At 35.7% G+C, this 17,194-nt stretch overlaps 1 protein-coding gene across 1 annotated transcript in view; it reads left to right on the forward strand.

Annotated features, from left to right (window-relative positions):
* The window catches only part of LOC141812510 (DExH-box ATP-dependent RNA helicase DExH1), a 32,041-nt gene extending 15,050 nt beyond the window's left edge, over nt 1-16,991 (forward strand). The window contains exons 9-16 of the mRNA XM_074700500.1: nt 39-131; nt 1,701-1,919; nt 11,938-12,093; nt 12,170-12,443; nt 12,569-12,761; nt 13,167-13,353; nt 15,986-16,354; nt 16,655-16,991. Coding sequence (XP_074556601.1) covers nt 39-131; nt 1,701-1,919; nt 11,938-12,093; nt 12,170-12,443; nt 12,569-12,761; nt 13,167-13,353; nt 15,986-16,354; nt 16,655-16,786 — 1,623 coding nt within the window. The 3' untranslated portion in view covers nt 16,787-16,991. The remainder of the gene's footprint in view (nt 1-38; nt 132-1,700; nt 1,920-11,937; nt 12,094-12,169; nt 12,444-12,568; nt 12,762-13,166; nt 13,354-15,985; nt 16,355-16,654) is intronic.
* The last annotated feature ends 203 nt before the right edge of the window (nt 16,992-17,194 follow it).

Genomic DNA, 17,194 nt, shown 5'->3' on the forward strand with positions numbered 1-17,194 from the left:
CCTTCTCAGTTAGCTATAAAAACTTTTTGGTTATGCAGGGTGTTGATATTGATGTACAATACAAAAATTATAGCAAATCCACAAGGCAATCACTTGAAGCATGGTCTTCTGCACAACTGGATTTGGGTCTTGTAAGTAACTGAAAGTTGATGCCTACTTTTAAAGGTTAATTATATTTATTTCCCTGCTGATTCATGGTTCCTTAACAACTTGATGAAGCATGCTGTTATGATTTTGGATGTGCTGATTTTAGTGGGATTACAAGTGAAAATTTAAAGGCATGATATGACTACCAGAAGGTTCTTGAAGCTTTAAGGATGTGGATAAACCTAATATCCGTTATATAAATTTGTTTCTATTCATAAGAATGCAACAACAACTAAAATTCCAGTTTATCTGTGTTGGTTTTATGGATTTTTTTTTCTGTCTTTTAGTGCTATTTAATAACCCATACATTGACTCAAGGTTTAAAATCTCGACCCGTGCCAAGGTTTCGGTTTCAGACTGGAACGATAGTGTTTCGGTATCGTATTGTGCTGTGCTGATATAGTTTTGGTATTTTTTAAATATAAAATATATTAATTAATCTTTTTTTAAAAAATATATATAATAGGATAATTTTATTAGGTTTTAATTAAGGCTATTTAAATTATCTCAATTAGCTGGGAGTTTATTGAAATTATTAATTTAAACAAATTTAAGTTCGTTGTTCCCTTTTCGCGGGATCGCATCCCCGTAGATGCCCGATGCTAGAGGCGTCTCGCGAGCTCGGTGACCCCTTTGGACGGGTTGTGCGGCGGTGAGGATCCCTCTAGATGAGTCGTGAGAGCCCAGTGGAATCTTGGGATACGCCGGCACCGGAGGTTTGACTGTGCCGGTTTCGGTCCGAGGACAGAATGAAATTTTTCGCCCATATCGGACAAAATAGCTCGAGATTTCATTTGTTACATTGACTACCATTGAAGAATGACATAGAATTGGTTTTTATCCATATAATGGAGCTGCTAGAGACTGAGAGCCAAATAAGATGACATGCATCATTTAGATTAACTGTCCACTTCATTGGTGATCAGGAGTGCAAATTCAGCCATCACTTTTGTTGCTTTTTCTGATGTGAATCTGGTTATAATGGTGTGAAGCGTATTATCACCAGAGCTTCATCGAGATACCTTGGCTAGGATTGCTATGATTTCTCTTTCTAATTCATTAGAAGAATTTAAAGGTTGTGATCATTAAATATGACCTTCTAATAATGTACTTAACCCAAAACAGTTATTATTACTTGCTGGTTTATTTTTAGCTTCAGTGGGCTGAAAAATAAAATCATCTGGGTGGAGTTATTTGTTCAATACTTTAGTATGACTATTTTCTCCATTCTTGCTTTTTCTATTTTTTTATTCTGCTGTGATTATGATTTCTGTAGATGGATTTAGAAAATGGAAAATGACATGCTTTTGTCTCTACTTGGTTCTCATGTTTGAATCAGATGTGTGATTTTTTTTGCTTTTCAAAGTAAAATTCTTTAAAATGGTTTTTGGTTGATCATTGCATGAACAAATGAGTCAATGTCCATTACCTGTAACTATGTTGGTTATATTGTTTTTTCAATAGTTTTTAGTGTGTATATGATCCTTCTGCATATGCAATTCTATATTCATGTTTGTGGATTATATGTAAACTATATTTCTATGATCTTTTAGGTGGAAGGCACTATTGAATATATTTGCCGCAATGAAGGTGATGGAGCCATCCTTGTGTTCCTTACTGGATGGGATGAAATATCCAAACTGCTAGAAAAAATTAAAGGAAACATATATCTTGGAGATTCTAGTAAATTTCTTGTTCTTCCATTACATGGTTCAATGCCAACTGTCAATCAACGTGAAATATTTGACAGACCTTCAAATAATACAAGGCAAGTAATCCTGTTAAAACTCCAAAAATAATAAAACGAAGCTGCTGATTGACATTAATATATACAGCTGGATTGCATTCCTAGGATTATTGTGTTTCCACACTCTTTCACCAGCTCTCATTTTGTTTCTATATACCTTGATATTGATTTTGCAACTCAACTGCTTCGACACATCTGCCAATTTTTTAGTAGCCAAATATGCTATAAAATTGGTGTTATGGTGATATATTGTTACACATGGAGACCTGTTACTTGAGTTACCATTACCTTTATCTATTTTCAAAGAACCAACATAGGTCAGACCACAACATTTGATAAGTAGAAAAGTGATATAGATTATAGATGTTAGCTGCATAATCCAAAGCCCAAGAACAATAACATGGTTAGAATTCATTTGTCTTGCTTGATGCCTTTCTCCTAGAAATTGACTCTGAAATAGCTTGGCAACCTTGACATCAGGTCAAAAGAAGACCAACAGATGAAGAAGTTTGTCAGGCTACAAGGTCGACGATGCATGTTTGTTCATCGGATATGTGGCGATCTTATTCTTATTCTTCTTGTCCTTCCTCTATTTCATCCTTTGGATCGTTTGACGTTAGACACATGTATGATGAGCCACAAATATCTACACTGTCCACTATTATTCTAAACCTTGAGCAGTAGTATGCTTCATCAATATTTTTTTCCCCTCTCGAAAGTTCACTTCCCGTCTAAACATGATACCTACGGCTATAAGGAATATATTCTCCATATGCCCTCCACTGTTGAGTATGAGTTTCGAATATCAGTTAACTATGATTATGCCAGATATTCCAAATGAAGATAACCAAACAGCCAAGTTACTGCTCTTAACATCATCTCCATATTTATTGCAAGTCGACCATTTAGGGTGTAACAAATATGTGATTTGATAGGGCTTAGTTGTTGCCAACCTGGATTAACAGACAATTTAACATACTATTGTCTTTTTATCATGCTCGCATTGACAATACTCAACATCCAAAAGATCTACGTCTCTAGTCCTAAGATTGACCTTTATCAGAAGTTTGTTAAAACTGAAGAGCCTTCTTCCAGTAAAAACTGGAAAGATTTAACAATATATTGTGAAATTTATTGACCTTCTTCATAAAAAAAATTTAATATTGTTTTTTTATATAACTTACCTGATCTGCTAATGTTAACTTTTCTATTGTAATGCTAGAGTGATAGTAGACATCTAGAACCATCGTTTCATTTTCAAAAATGATAAGATCAAGAACAGATACCCTCTACCCAGAATAGATGATTTATTTGACCAGTTGAGAGGGGCAACGGTCTTCTCTAAGATTGACCTGCGGTCTGGTTATCATCAATTAAAGGTCAAGGAAAGTGATGTGCCCAGAACTGCCTTCCGAACAAGGTATGGGCACTACGAGTTTGTGGTCATGCCCTTCGGAGTGACAAATGCTCCTGCAGTATTTATGGATCTGATGAATCGAGTGTTCAAAGAATTTCTGGACAAGTTTGTCATTGTTTTCATCGATGATATTCTAGTCTATTCGAAATCTCCAGAAGAACATGATAAACACCTGAGAATAGTATTGCAGACTCTTCAGCAAAGACAGTTGTATGCTAAATTCTCAAAATGTGAGTTCTGGCTAGATCAAGTGGCCTTCTTGGGCCACGTCATTTCAAAGGAAGGGATCATGGTCGACCCTGCAAAAATAGAGGCAGTTAGCAACTGGAGCCGACCCAGGAACGCCAGTGAGATCAGGAGCTTCCTAGGGTTAGCAGGGTATTATAGAAAATTTATAGAGGACTTCTCCAAGATAGCTTCTCCGCTAACAACCCTTACCAGGAAGAACAAGAAATATGAATGGTCTGAGGAGTGTGAGCAGAGTTTTCTTGAGTTGAAGAAAAGATTGACAAGTGCTCCCATTCTCACTGTTCCAGAAAGCGATAAAGGTTTTGATATATACAGTGATGCATCCAAGATGGGACTTGGAGTTGTACTCATGCAAGAGGGTAAGGTCATTGCCTATGCTTCTAGACAACTCAAAGATTATGAAAAGAACTACCCCACTCATGATCTTGAGTTAGCAGCAGTGGTCTTCGCGCTCAAAATTTGGAGACACTATCTGTACGGAATCCAGTGCAGAATCTATACAGATCATCAAAGTTTAAAGTACGTCTTTACCCAGAAAGACTTGAACATGAGACAGCGGAGGTGGCTGGAGTTGGTCAAGGACTATGAATGTGAAATCCTCTACCACCCTAGAAAAGCAAATAAAGTGGCAGATGCGCTAAGTAGAAAGTCCTGCGCAACATTGATGTCCCTGTCATCGTTATCACGGCCACTACAGAAAGAAGTGTCAGATTTTGGGATTGAGATCATCTATGGGCAACTCTCCACATTGACTTTAGCATCAACCCTGCTTGAGGATATACAGAAAAAGCAAGATGAGGATCCTGATATTCAAAAAATCAAGCAAGAGATACAAGCAGGAGAAGATGGAGAGTTTCGAGTATCTGATAGTGGGATACTTTATCTTGGGGATCGTCTATGTGTTCCCAATGATGAAGAGCTGAGAAAGAAAATTTTAGAGGAAGCCCATGGAACCCCATATTCTATGCATCCTGGTTCTACCAAGATGTATCAGGATTTAAAAGGAAGATTCTGGTGGTCTGGAATGAAAAGAGATGTAGCTAAGTATGTCAGTACCTGCCTGACATGTCAAAGAGTTAAAGCAGAACACCAGAGACCAGGGGGAGTTCTACAGCCCATACAGATCCCAGAGTGGAAATGGGAAGACATAGCCATGGACTTCATAGTTGGCCTACCAAGGACAACTAATGGCTATGATGCTATCTGGGTGATCGTAGACAGAATGACCAAGTCTGCACACTTTCTGGCAATCAAGGTGTCCTATTCAATAGAACAGTTGGCACAGCTGTATGTTAAGGAAGTGATCAGACTTCATGGAGTTCCGAAGACGATCATTTCCGACAGAGATGGGCGATTCACTTCGCATTTTTGGGAGTGCGTTCAGACAGCACTCGGCACCAAACTGAGGTTTAGCACAAGCCTTCCATCCCCAGACAGATGGACAGACGGAGAGAGTAAATCAAGTTCTAGAAGACATGCTCAGAGCTTGTGTGCTAGATTTCAAAGGAAGTTGGTGCAGATATTTGTGCTTAGCTGAGTTTGCCTATAACAATAGCTATCATGCCACAATCGGAATGACACCTTATGAGGCACTATATGGTAGGAAGTGCAGATCACCTATATGCTGGCACGAAGTGGGAGAAAGAAAAGAAATGGAAATAGAACTGGGAATGAAGACTGAGCTTATAGATGAAACTACTCAAGCAATACAGAAAATTCGACAAAGAATTGAGACTGCCCAGAGTCGACAAAAGAGTTATGCCGACACACGCCGTAGGCCACTTGAATTTGAAGTTGGGGATTCGATTTTCATTAAAGTAGCTCCGATGAAAGGGGTAATGAGATTTGGCAAGAAAGGTAAACTAAGTCCCCGCTACATAGGACCCTATATGATTACAAAGAGGGTTGGCAAGGTAGCGTACGAGTTGGACCTACCGCAAGACATGTCGGCTATCCACAATGTGTTTCATGTCTCAATGCTGAAGAAATGCATACATGATCCCAGTCAGGTGATTCAGCCTCAGACAGTACAAATACAAGAAGATCTGAGTTATGAAAGTCGACCTATACAGATAGTGGACCGAGAAGTTAAGAGACTGAGAAATAAAGAGGTACGACTAGTCAAAGTCATATGGCAGAATCAGAAGTTCGAAGAGGCAACCTGGGAACGCGAGGATAGTATGAAACAGAAGTACCCAGAGTTGTTCTAAGTTCGAGGATGAACTTTTTATAAGGTATGGGGGATTGTAACGCCCGTAAATTTTCTCGTAGATTTTTCATAAAGTTTTCCAAAAAAAAAGGGAATAAAAATGTGTAATGGCCGAGGTTCAAACCTTGAACCTCTAAGTAGTGGAGTTAAGGAAAGGATAGTAATGGCCATTGCCCCAACAAGGGTTTTCTATCATAAAAAGGGAAACATTATAATTATACAAGTTAGACACGAAGAGATGCTTCAACTTCCATTAGTATAAAAGGGGAAGTTAGAGAGAAAATTTAGGGTTTTCCGTCGTATTTCCTTTGGGCGAAAACAGCTAGGGTTTTCTTCCTTCCTCTTCTTCCTTGGGTGGCCGGCCAAGAGAAGGGAACAAGGGCCTTATTCGTATCTTCCTTCCTCTTCTTTGGCCGGTCCTTCCTCTTCTTCCTTGTGGTGGCCGGCCAAGAGAAGGGAACAAGGGTCTTATTCGTAAGATTCGGGCACACACACAAAGGATTCTAAGTACGCAAGAGTTCCGGAGTCCTCAACCTTAGGGTTTTTCGTTAGTAAGTACAAGAAGAAAGATGTAAGTACTCCTCACCTGCAGTAAGGGTTGTTCTCGATGTTTTCCTTGCTATCGTAGAACTATTTATCTTGTCAAAATAATATGTAGAATGTTGAATGGTTATTTTCGCTTCACACATGAAACCCTAGCTTTATTTAAAAGTTCATATGCATGTGAAAAAAAAGTATTCTTTTATCATTCTAAGTCCTTTTTAAAGTTGATGAGGAGTTTATAAGCAAGGAAAGACCAAGGTCTTGAAAGGATCCCTAATTCAAGAATTTGAGGATCAAAGCATATCAAGTGTTTGAAGAAATGCCAAGACATTCTATTATATGAGTACTAAAGATAACAAGTTATGTTACTTTGAAGAGGCTAGTACCCGACTTCCAAGGTTGTCGTAAAACAAATCCAGGTTACCAATTCCAAGGTCTTGGCCCTGGTAAGACCAAGGTCTTTGCCCTCGTAGGACTGGTGGCTCGCTACCCCAGTTTCTATTAGGGAGCGCGCTTTGGTACTATGCCTGGGCCCAAAAGAAGTTTGAATATCTATTTTAAAGTAAAGTTATAAGTATAAGTAAGTTTTCAGTATTTATAAATTCATGAAGTATAAGTATAAGCAAGTTTCAATGTTTACATGTTTCATGAGTTCAAGTACAAGCCATTATGAATGTAGAAAGCATGTGATTTTCTTTTACAAGAGCATGAAAGTTTTAAAGAGATTACATGTGCACTTCTTCATGTTTTTGTGAGTTAGAAAGTACTTACTAAGCTATCTGCTTATAGTTGCATTTTTCCTCTTACTGCAGCCAAAGGAAAGGAAAAGTTAAGCTAAAGAAGAAGAAGGCAAGGATGTGTGTTGGTGTGTGTGGCAGCGGAACAGTGGATAGATCTTGGAACTTGCCATTATTGGTTGTGTTAAAAGTCTTATGTGTCATTTAGTTGCTTCCGCATATTGTTTTCTGCATGTTTATCTCTAGAATTTTAGTAATTTATCATGCTTAAGAGTAGTTGATGTAGTAAAGAATGAATGTTTGAGTCTCTCTAGTACTGATGTTAAGATTTGTTTAATAGTTCACGTGTAGTAATTTGCTTATTCATGCTTAGTATTTACTTATCAAAGAAATTAAGTTGTGTCATTTGATCTCCACATGATACAGTCGACTGGTAAGATAAAGTAAAGAGAATCGTGGAGTGGTGGTAAGTAATATAATGCTCTAGTAAGAGGTCTAGAGTTCAAACCTTGATTCATGCATATATGTTTATATTTTTTTAAAGAAAAAAAAAGAAGTTACTTTTTCATATGTGGTTGTGATATATGTTTAATGATTCATGTCTTCCCTCTATAATAGTTCATGCTCTAGAATTATGCATGTTAATGAACATATTGAATCAAACTTAAGTTTTATGCATGTTGATATTTCTTCAAGATATGTTAAGATAAAGTAGGATAGTAACGTCTCCCTTATTAGTGTAAGAAGGGAGGTCGTTACACAAATCATCTATTTTGGGTAGCGGGTATCTGTTTTTTATCGTTACCTTATTCAGTGCTCTGATACCATAATGTAACGACCTCCCTTCTTTACACTAATAAGGGAGACGTTACTATCATACTTTATCTTAACATATCTTGAAGAAATATTAAAACATTATGAAAAAGTAACTTTTTTTTTCATCTATCACAACCACATATGAAAAAGTAGCTTATTTTTTTTCTTTAAAAATTATAAACATATGTGCATGAATCAAAGTTTGAACTCTAGACTTCTTACTAGAGCATTAGATTACTTACCACCCCTCCACAGTTCTCTGTGCCTTATCTTACCAGTCGACTGTACCATGTGGAGATCAAACGACACAACTTAATTTCTTTGATAAGTAAATACTAAACATGAATAAGCAAATTACTACACATGAACTATTAAACAAATCTTAATATCAACACTAGAGAGACTCAAACCTTCGTTCTTTATTACATCAACTACTCTTAAGCATGATAAATTACTAAAATTCTAGAGATAAACATGTAGAAAATAATATACGGAAGCAACTAAATGGCACAAAAGACTTTCACAACCAATAATGGCAAGTTCCAAGATCTATCCATTGTTTCGCTGCCACACACATCCTTGCCTCCTTTAGCTTAAATTTTTCTTTCCTTTGGCTGCAGTAAGAGGAAAAATGTAACTATAAGCAGATAGCTTAGTAAGTACTTTCTAACTCACAAAAATATGAAGAAGTGCACATGTAATCTCTTTAAAACTTTCATGCTCTTGTAAAGAAACCAAAGCACGCTCCCTACATTCATAATGGCTTGTACTTGAACTCATGAAACATGTAAACATTGAAACTTGCTTATACTTATACTTCATGAATTTGTAAATACTGAAAACTGCTTTGATACTATGCCTGGGCCTAAAAGAAGTTTCTATTAGGGAGCGCGCTTTGGTTTCTTTTTACAAGAGCATGAAAGTTTTAAAGAGATTACATGTGCACTTCTTCGTGTTTTTAGTGAGTTATAAAGTACTTACTAAGCCATCTGCTTATAGTTGCATTTTTCCTCTTACTGCAGCTAAAGGAAAGGAAAAGTTAAGCTAAAGGAGGCAAGGATGTGTGTTGATGTGTGTGGCAGCGGAACAGTGGATAGATCTTGGAACTTGCCATTATTGGTTGTGAAAGTCTTATGTGTCATTTAGTTTCTTCCGCATATTGTTTTTGTACATGTTTATCTCTAGAATTTTAGTAATTTATCATGCTTAAGAGTAGTTGATGTAATAAAGAACGAAAGTTTGAGTCTCTCTAGTACTGATGTTAAGATTTGTTTAATAGTTCACGCGTAGTAATTTGCTTATTCATGTTTAGTATTTACTTATCAATGAAATTAAGTTGTGTCATTTGATCTCCACGTGGTACAGTCAATTAGTAAGATAAGGCAAAGAGAACCGTGGAGGGGTGGTAAGTAATCTAATGCTCTAGTAAGAGGTCTAGAGTTCAAACCTTGATTTATGCACATATGTTTATAATTTTTAAAGACAAAAAAGAAGCTACTTTTTCATATGTGGTTGTGATATATGTTTAATGATTTATGTCTTCCCTATATAATAGTTCATGCTTTAGAATTATGCATGTTAATGAACATATTAAATCAAACTAAAGTTTTATGCATGTGAATATTTCTTCAAAATATGTTATGATAAAGTATGATAGTAATGTTTCCCTTATTAGTGTAAGAAGGGAGGTCGTTACAGTATGGTATCAGAGCACTGAATAAGGTAACGATCAAAAACAAATACCCTCTACCCAGAATAGATAATTTATTTGACCAGTTGAGATAGACAACGGTCTTCTCTAAGATCGACCTGCGGTCTGGTTATCATCAATTGAAGGTCAAGGAAAGTGATGTGCCTAGAACTGCTTTCCGAACAAGGTATAGATACTGTAACGACCTCCCTTTTTATCCTAATAAGGGAGACGTTATTATCATACTTCATCTTAACATAACTTGAAGAAATATCCACATGCATAAAACTTTAGTTTGATTCAATATGTTCATTAACATGCATAATTCTAGAGCAGGAACTATTATAGAAGGAAGACATGAATCATTAAACATATATCACAACCACATATGAAAAAGTAGTTTCTTTTTTTTTCTTAAAAAAATATAAACATATGTGCATGAATCAAGGTTTGAACTCTAGACCTCTTACTAGAGTATTAGATTACTTACCACCCTTCCACGGTTCTCTTTGCTTTATCTTACCAGTCGACTGTACCATGTGGAGATCAAATGACACAATTTAATTTCATTGATAAGTAAATACTGAGCATGAATAAGCAAATTACTACACGTGAACAATTAAACAAATCTTAACATCATGGATGAGAAATGAAATCAATATGGACTTACTATGCATATATGAATATCTCTTACTCAAGCATGATTCTTTATACTATGCACATATAAACATATCCTCTTAAGCATCATCCTCTATATTACTATTAAGAAAAGGAAAGGTATATAAAAGGAAAGCATATACACATTTTCTTACTTGAAGGCAGCAAGATGGATGTCGATGTGTGTGTAGCGGAAGGGCGGAACTTGTTCTGATATCATATTGTAATGACCTCCCTTCTTACGCTAATAAGGGAGATGTTACTATCATACTTTATCTTAACATATCTTGAAGAAATATCCACATGCATAAAACTTTAGTTTGATTCAATATGTTCATTAACATGCATAATTCTAGAGCATGAACTATTATAGAGGGAATACATGAATCATTAAACATATATCACAACCACATATGAAAAAAGTAACTTCTTTTTTTTCTTTAAAAAATATAAACATATGTGCATGAATCAAGGTTTGAACTCTATACCTCTTACTAGAGCATTAGATTACTTACCACCCCTCCACGGTTCTCTTTGCTTTATCTTACCAGTCGACTGTACCATGTGGAGATTAAATGACAACTTAATTTCTTTGATAAGTAAATACTGAGCATGAATAAGCAAATTACTACACGTGAACAATTAAACAAATCTTAACATCAGTACTAAAGAGATTTAAACCTTCGTTCTTTACTACATCAACTACTCTTAAGCATGATAAATTACTAAAATTCTAGAGATAAACATGCAGAAAACAATATGCGGAAGCACCTAAATGACACATAAGACTTTCACAACCAATAATGACAAGTTCCAAGATCGATCCACTGTTCCGCTGCCACACACATCAACACACATCCTTGCCTTCTTTTTTAACTTAACTTTTCCTTTCCTTTGGCTGCAGTAAGAGGAAAAATGCAACTATAAACAGATAGCTTAGTAAGTACTTTCTAACTCACAAAAACACGAAGAAGTGCACATGTAATCTCTTTAAAATTTTCATGCTCTTGTAAAAGGAAACCACATGCTTTCTACATTCATAATGGCTTGTACTTGAACTCATGAAACATGTAAACATTGAAACTTGCTTATACTTATACTTCATGAATTTGTAAATACTGAAAACTTACTTATAACTTTACTTTAAAATAGATATTCAAACTTCTTTTGGGCCCAGGCATAGTACCAAAGCGCGCTCCCTAATAGAAACTGGGGTAGCAAGCCACCAGTCCTACGAGGGCAAAGACCTTGGTCTTACCAAGGCCAAGACCTTGGAATTGATAATCTGGATTTGTTTTACGACAACTTTGGAAGTCGGTACTAGCCTCTTCAAAGTAACATAACTTGTTGTCTTTAGTACTCATATAATAAAATGCCTTGGTATTTTTTCAAACACTTGATATGCTTTGATCCTCAAATTCTTGTTTTAACCCATTTTACAAGCATCCAGTTGAATTATTTTTCTTTTTTGTAATGTTTGATGCTAGAACAGATATAAGTAGCTATAATTATTTGATTTGGTGTCAAATGAAGGAAATAATTTCCAGTAAATCATTTAAATTATTATGATAGATATTCTGCATTCACTTTTTAGTCTTAAATTTTGTATTGGTCCTATTGTTTGTGAGTTGAAAATGCCCAAAAAACTTTGTTGAGTTTTGGTTTCAGAATGGTTCTTTTGTCAAGATACATAACATCCTGAAATCCTTTTTATATTTCAGGAAGATAGTTTTAGCAACAAATATTGCAGAAAGCAGCATTACGATAGATGATGTTGTTTATGTTGTTGATTGTGGCAAGGCTAAAGAAACTAGTTATGATGCTCTTAATAAGCTGGCATGCTTGTTACCATCATGGATATCAAAGGCTTCAGCACATCAGGTCCATCAGATGAATGTTAATGCTACTTAGCTATTTTTTATTCAATTTAATATCATAACATTTGCTAATTTTACAGAGAAGAGGACGTGCTGGCCGAGTTCAACCAGGGGTGTGCTATAGGTTGTACCCAAAAGTTATTCATGATGCTATGCCCCAGTACCAGTTACCTGAAATTCTTCGAACCCCTTTGCAAGAACTATGCCTTAACATTAAAAGCCTACAACTTGGAGCAATTGCAACATTTTTAGCCAAGGCTCTTCAACCCCCTGATCCTTTGTCTGTTAAAAATGCTGTTGAACTTTTGAAAGCAATTGGAGCACTGGATGAAACAGAGGAGCTTACCCCACTTGGTGTGCAATACTAAAATAAAGTTTTCTACTTTACCTTTACTATTAGAATGCGCTTGAGTTGGTTTACAATGGAACATTTTTTTTGTCCTCATCAGTACTATTAAATGCCTTTCAAACTTCTATAGGACGACATCTGTGCACTCTACCCTTGGATCCAAATATTGGGAAGATGCTACTTATAGGATCCATATTCCAGTGCCTAGATCCAGCTCTCACAATTGCTGCTGCTCTGGCACATCGCGATCCTTTTGTTCTACCTATAAATAGAAAAGAAGAAGCTGATTCTGCCAAAAGATTCTTTGCTGGTGATTCTTGCAGGTCTAGATCACCACTCATCTTTGTTTACATCTTTTGCATGAGTTTAGTATACTCCTTTTATGTATGATGTGTATAATGATTCTATAGAATGGTAAGTCAGAAATTCATGAGTGGCTGCTACTAGTTACTTGAATGTATGCCTGTAGCTTGATACTACTGTTTTGGAAAAAAATTGTATTTTTTCCTTTACATATTTCTATAAACCAACTATATTTGTTCATGATAGTTGATTTTGTAAAACTCATGTTTTGGTGCTCCATGGGAACCCTAAAATGGTCAACGCTATGCATTTGTTAGTTCTTTCATGTTCTTAACCCATGGATCATCAAGTTCCATAATGCTATTTACTTTGTACATCATTGTTGCTGATTTTAGAAATTTGATGAAATCTGGAGAATCTTGCAGTGATCATGTTGCTCTTCTAAAAGCATTTGAAGCATGGAAGGATGCAAGACGTGGTGGTAGAGAGCGTGCTTTCTGTTGGGAGAATTTCTTGTCTCCCGTAACATTGCAAATGATGGAGGATATGAGAAAGCAGTTCTTGGATCTGCTATCTGACATTGGTTTTGTGGACAAAGCTAAAGGTGCCAAGGTTTGGATTCTATCATTTTGTTCTGATTCCAATATGTTTCTCCACTATCTTTTAGTGGGAAATTATTATATTAAAGATATCCTGACACTTGATCATCCTCTCACCTAACCAGTATGTCAATGAAACAGTTTGAAAATAAAAATCTGAAAAACTGGAAATGGTTTCTAGATCTCTATATAAACAAATGTTCTCCTTGAGAAAATGTATTAAACTACAAATAATATATTTTGGTCCTAAGATTATTGGTGCTTATTTTCAGGCATAATTCTTTATGATGGTTTATTTCTCTTTAATGAATATCTATGGGAATTTATTTTCAGTGTAGAAGATAAGCAATGTTTATTAAATATCTATAGAGTGAACAGTAGTCCAGGTTTTCTTTCAAATTAACAGTCAATGTTAGTTCTTTGTTGGTGATAATTTAATCTGCATATGGCTGCTATATGATTATTTGGAGGGGAGCTTTGGTGCAACGGTAAAGTTGCTGCCGTGTGACTTAAACGTTACGGGTTCGAGTTGTGGAAACAACTTCTTGCAATGCAGGGTAAGATTGCGTACAATAGACCTAATATGGTCCAATCCTTCTCCAGGATCCTTCATTGGCGGGAGCTTCGTACACCGGGTTGCCCTTTATAGCCATATGATTATTTGGTTGTTTCAATGATTTAAGGATTTTTGGCATTGCTAGAACTTGTCTATATATAAAATGCAAATAGTAAGAGTGAAAATATGTTTTTTTTTCATTGTATCAACCATGATTTGAAATCTCATATCATGTCAAGCGAAACGGTTGAAACGTTTCATTCCAATAAAATATCGAAATTCGATACCACTCAGCATAGATAATATCTCCTTTCTCCTTCAACCTCCTATCACTGACACCATGCATCGAAATATCGGCACGATATCAAATCGACTCGAGGTTTTGAATCTTGGTATCAACCTAGCTAGAAATAATCTTTGTATAAATATTTTATATTGTCATTCATCAGGCTTGGTATGCACTCTCCAATATTTGTTGAAGATCAGAGTCGTCAATTTGAATTCGGCTCATCGGGTTGGCCCGCTCTGCCCCGTTGAACAATTTAAACGAGTTGGGTTGAAGTTTTATCAATCCATTTAAAAGTGGGCCTAAACGGGTCAGCCCATGTGGGTTAGGATCTAGGCGGGCCGACCCGTGGCGGGCTTGGGTTGGCCCGCGGGTTGAGAAAGATTTTTTTTTTCAAAATTAGATTATGGATTTATGGTGATATATGTAGTTTTGTAGTGAAAGTTGTGAATTTTTTGTGTCAATTGCTTTGGCTAATATATGTAAGTGTGAAATCATGAATTAAGGATTTTATTGAAGATTTTTTTAGAGCTGTTTATTTATGAAATGATTAAGTTCAATGAATTATAGGGATTTTTTAATATTTTTTTATGTTTGGTGGGCCATTCCACTTAACCCGCAACCCATCTTAGGTTGGGCTGGGTTAGGAATTTCCCAGCCCGCCAAGATGGCGGGCTAACCTGTCTGATAGCTCTATTAAAGATGCAAATAGATTGGTGCCACATATTTGAATTTAGTACCCTAGACATATTCAACAGATTATTCCCATTTTATTGTGAGAAAACAATAGTAATGACAATTCTTTGTTCAAGGCATGGTTTAAAATTTGATCTGTGTCGGAGTTTCGGTCCTGGATTGGAACGATACGATTTCAGTATCATATCGTGTCGTGTCGATACAGTTTCTGTACTTTTTTAAAAATTTAAATCTAAGTGTATATTAATTTTATTAATATTTGATTATTAAATGTGTTCATTATTGATGTTATATTTTGAGGTGTTGAGTTCATATTTCAATATTTTCTCATAAGATAATGTCTATTAATTTTTTATAAAAAATATTTTAAAAAATAAGTAATTTTTAAAATTCAAAATTAAATCTAAAATTATAAAATCATTTAAAGGCCTCAAAGATAATTATAAAATTATTCTTTATCTTAAATTATTTTTTGAATGTATTTGTAATTTTTTAAAATTTATTTGAAATGTTTAAGAATTATATTTTAAAGTATTTGAAAGTTTATTTATAATTAAAAAATATCTATTCAAAAAATAAAAAATTTAACCGTAAAAAAAAAATTCATGGCACCCATCGCGTTCTATGGAGGGGTCGCGGCACCCTCCGCACCCCCATAGATGCAGGGTCGCAACATTCTCCGTGACCTCTGACGGCTTTGGTCGCAATGCTAGTAGGGTATTAGTGTCGGTTCCATGCCGAAATGGTAAATATTGCCTGTTTCGGATGATACGGTTTGACATTTCAAACCTTGGTTCAAGGCACCATATTAGGCTGGATTCTTGATTATCTTTAAGCAATGAGTACCAGATGAACAGGTGTCTATTCACAACTTACAAAAACACACTATTGCAATCGATAGGATAGCTGAATGGTGGAATAGTCATGCAGCTAACTATCAAATTAGTTGGAGACTTGCTGCATCCTTGTAGTAGCATTTTAGGTTCATTTATCAACTTGATTTTATTTATACGAACGGATGGTTTTGAAGGTACTGTTAGTATTAAGATCTGTGAGACACTGATTATGCATAGTTATATCTCTTTGTTAATATGTACTTTGTTGCAGGCATACAACCAGTATGGAGATGATATAGAAATGGTATGTGCTGTTCTTTGTGCTGGCCTTTACCCCAATGTCATCCAATGCAAAAAAAGAGGAAAGAGAACAGCTTTCTACAGCAAAGATGTCGGGAAAGTTGATATCCATCCTTCCTCAGTTAATGCAAGGGTCAATCTGTTCCCTCTGTCCTACATGATTTACAGTGAAAAGGTGAAATCTTCCAGCATATACATAAGGGATTCAACAAATATTTCAGATTATGCTTTGCTTCTTTTTGGTGGCAACCTTACACCAAGTGAATCTGGCGAGGGTATTGAGATGCTGGATGGCTACCTTCATTTCTCGGCTCCTAAAAGCACACTACAACTTATTCAGGTAAGCATAACCCTCTAGTAGTTTGAGATGATGAACTAAAGAAAATGTTGCTAATTTGTTTTTGGAAGTCTTCTTATTTTGAAGTGTGGTTATCCAATGAGCCATATCTGTTGTTTAGTCAATCGAGTCAAATTGTTTTTATTAGTTCATGTCGAATGATTTGTGTGAGACAAAATTTGTTGGAGAGAACAAAAGATTACAAAACATAATGCTTTTGTAAAATTAGATTGTGGTTTTGGAGGGATATATATATATATATATCTATATAAAATGCATTTCTAACCTGACTAAATTTGGCAGAGATTGAGACGAGAGCTTGATAAACTTTTGCAGAGGAAAATTGAGGAGCCAGAGCTTGATCTCCCTGCAGAAGGAAAGGATGTGGTTGCTGCAGCTGTAGAATTATTGCACAATCAAAACGTTTACCGATAAATGGAGAGTGCCATGTGCAAACACCATACAGAATCGCCCATCAAAGGGATGTTTTATCTACGTTTGTCAGATTCATGACAAAACTGCCTGAGTAAACTTTTTAGTTTTGTATTAAGTGCGGTTTTGTTGCAGCTATGGCTAAACTTTAGTTGTTTGCAAGCGAAAGAACTTGGCAATATGAATCATGTTTATGGTTAGATCTGAATGAATTGACTTAATTTTTCTATCCTGTGTGCATTCTCATAATGGTGTTTATCCATCCCTTTAAAGTGAATGTCTGAAGATCATCAATTTCTAATAAAATAGATCGCAAGAAACTGCAAGTGTTTACTTGATCTAAGAAACTTTAGTTTGAAGGGTTCATACCACTTACATCCTGAGTATTTACTATTTTATCAGTGACTTTCT

Source organism: Curcuma longa, chromosome 19, assembly GCF_044706935.1.
Source record: "Curcuma longa cultivar G26 ecotype Majalengka, Jawa Barat chromosome 19, ITB_CL_G26_1.1, whole genome shotgun sequence".
NCBI lineage: Eukaryota > Viridiplantae > Streptophyta > Magnoliopsida > Zingiberales > Zingiberaceae > Curcuma > Curcuma longa.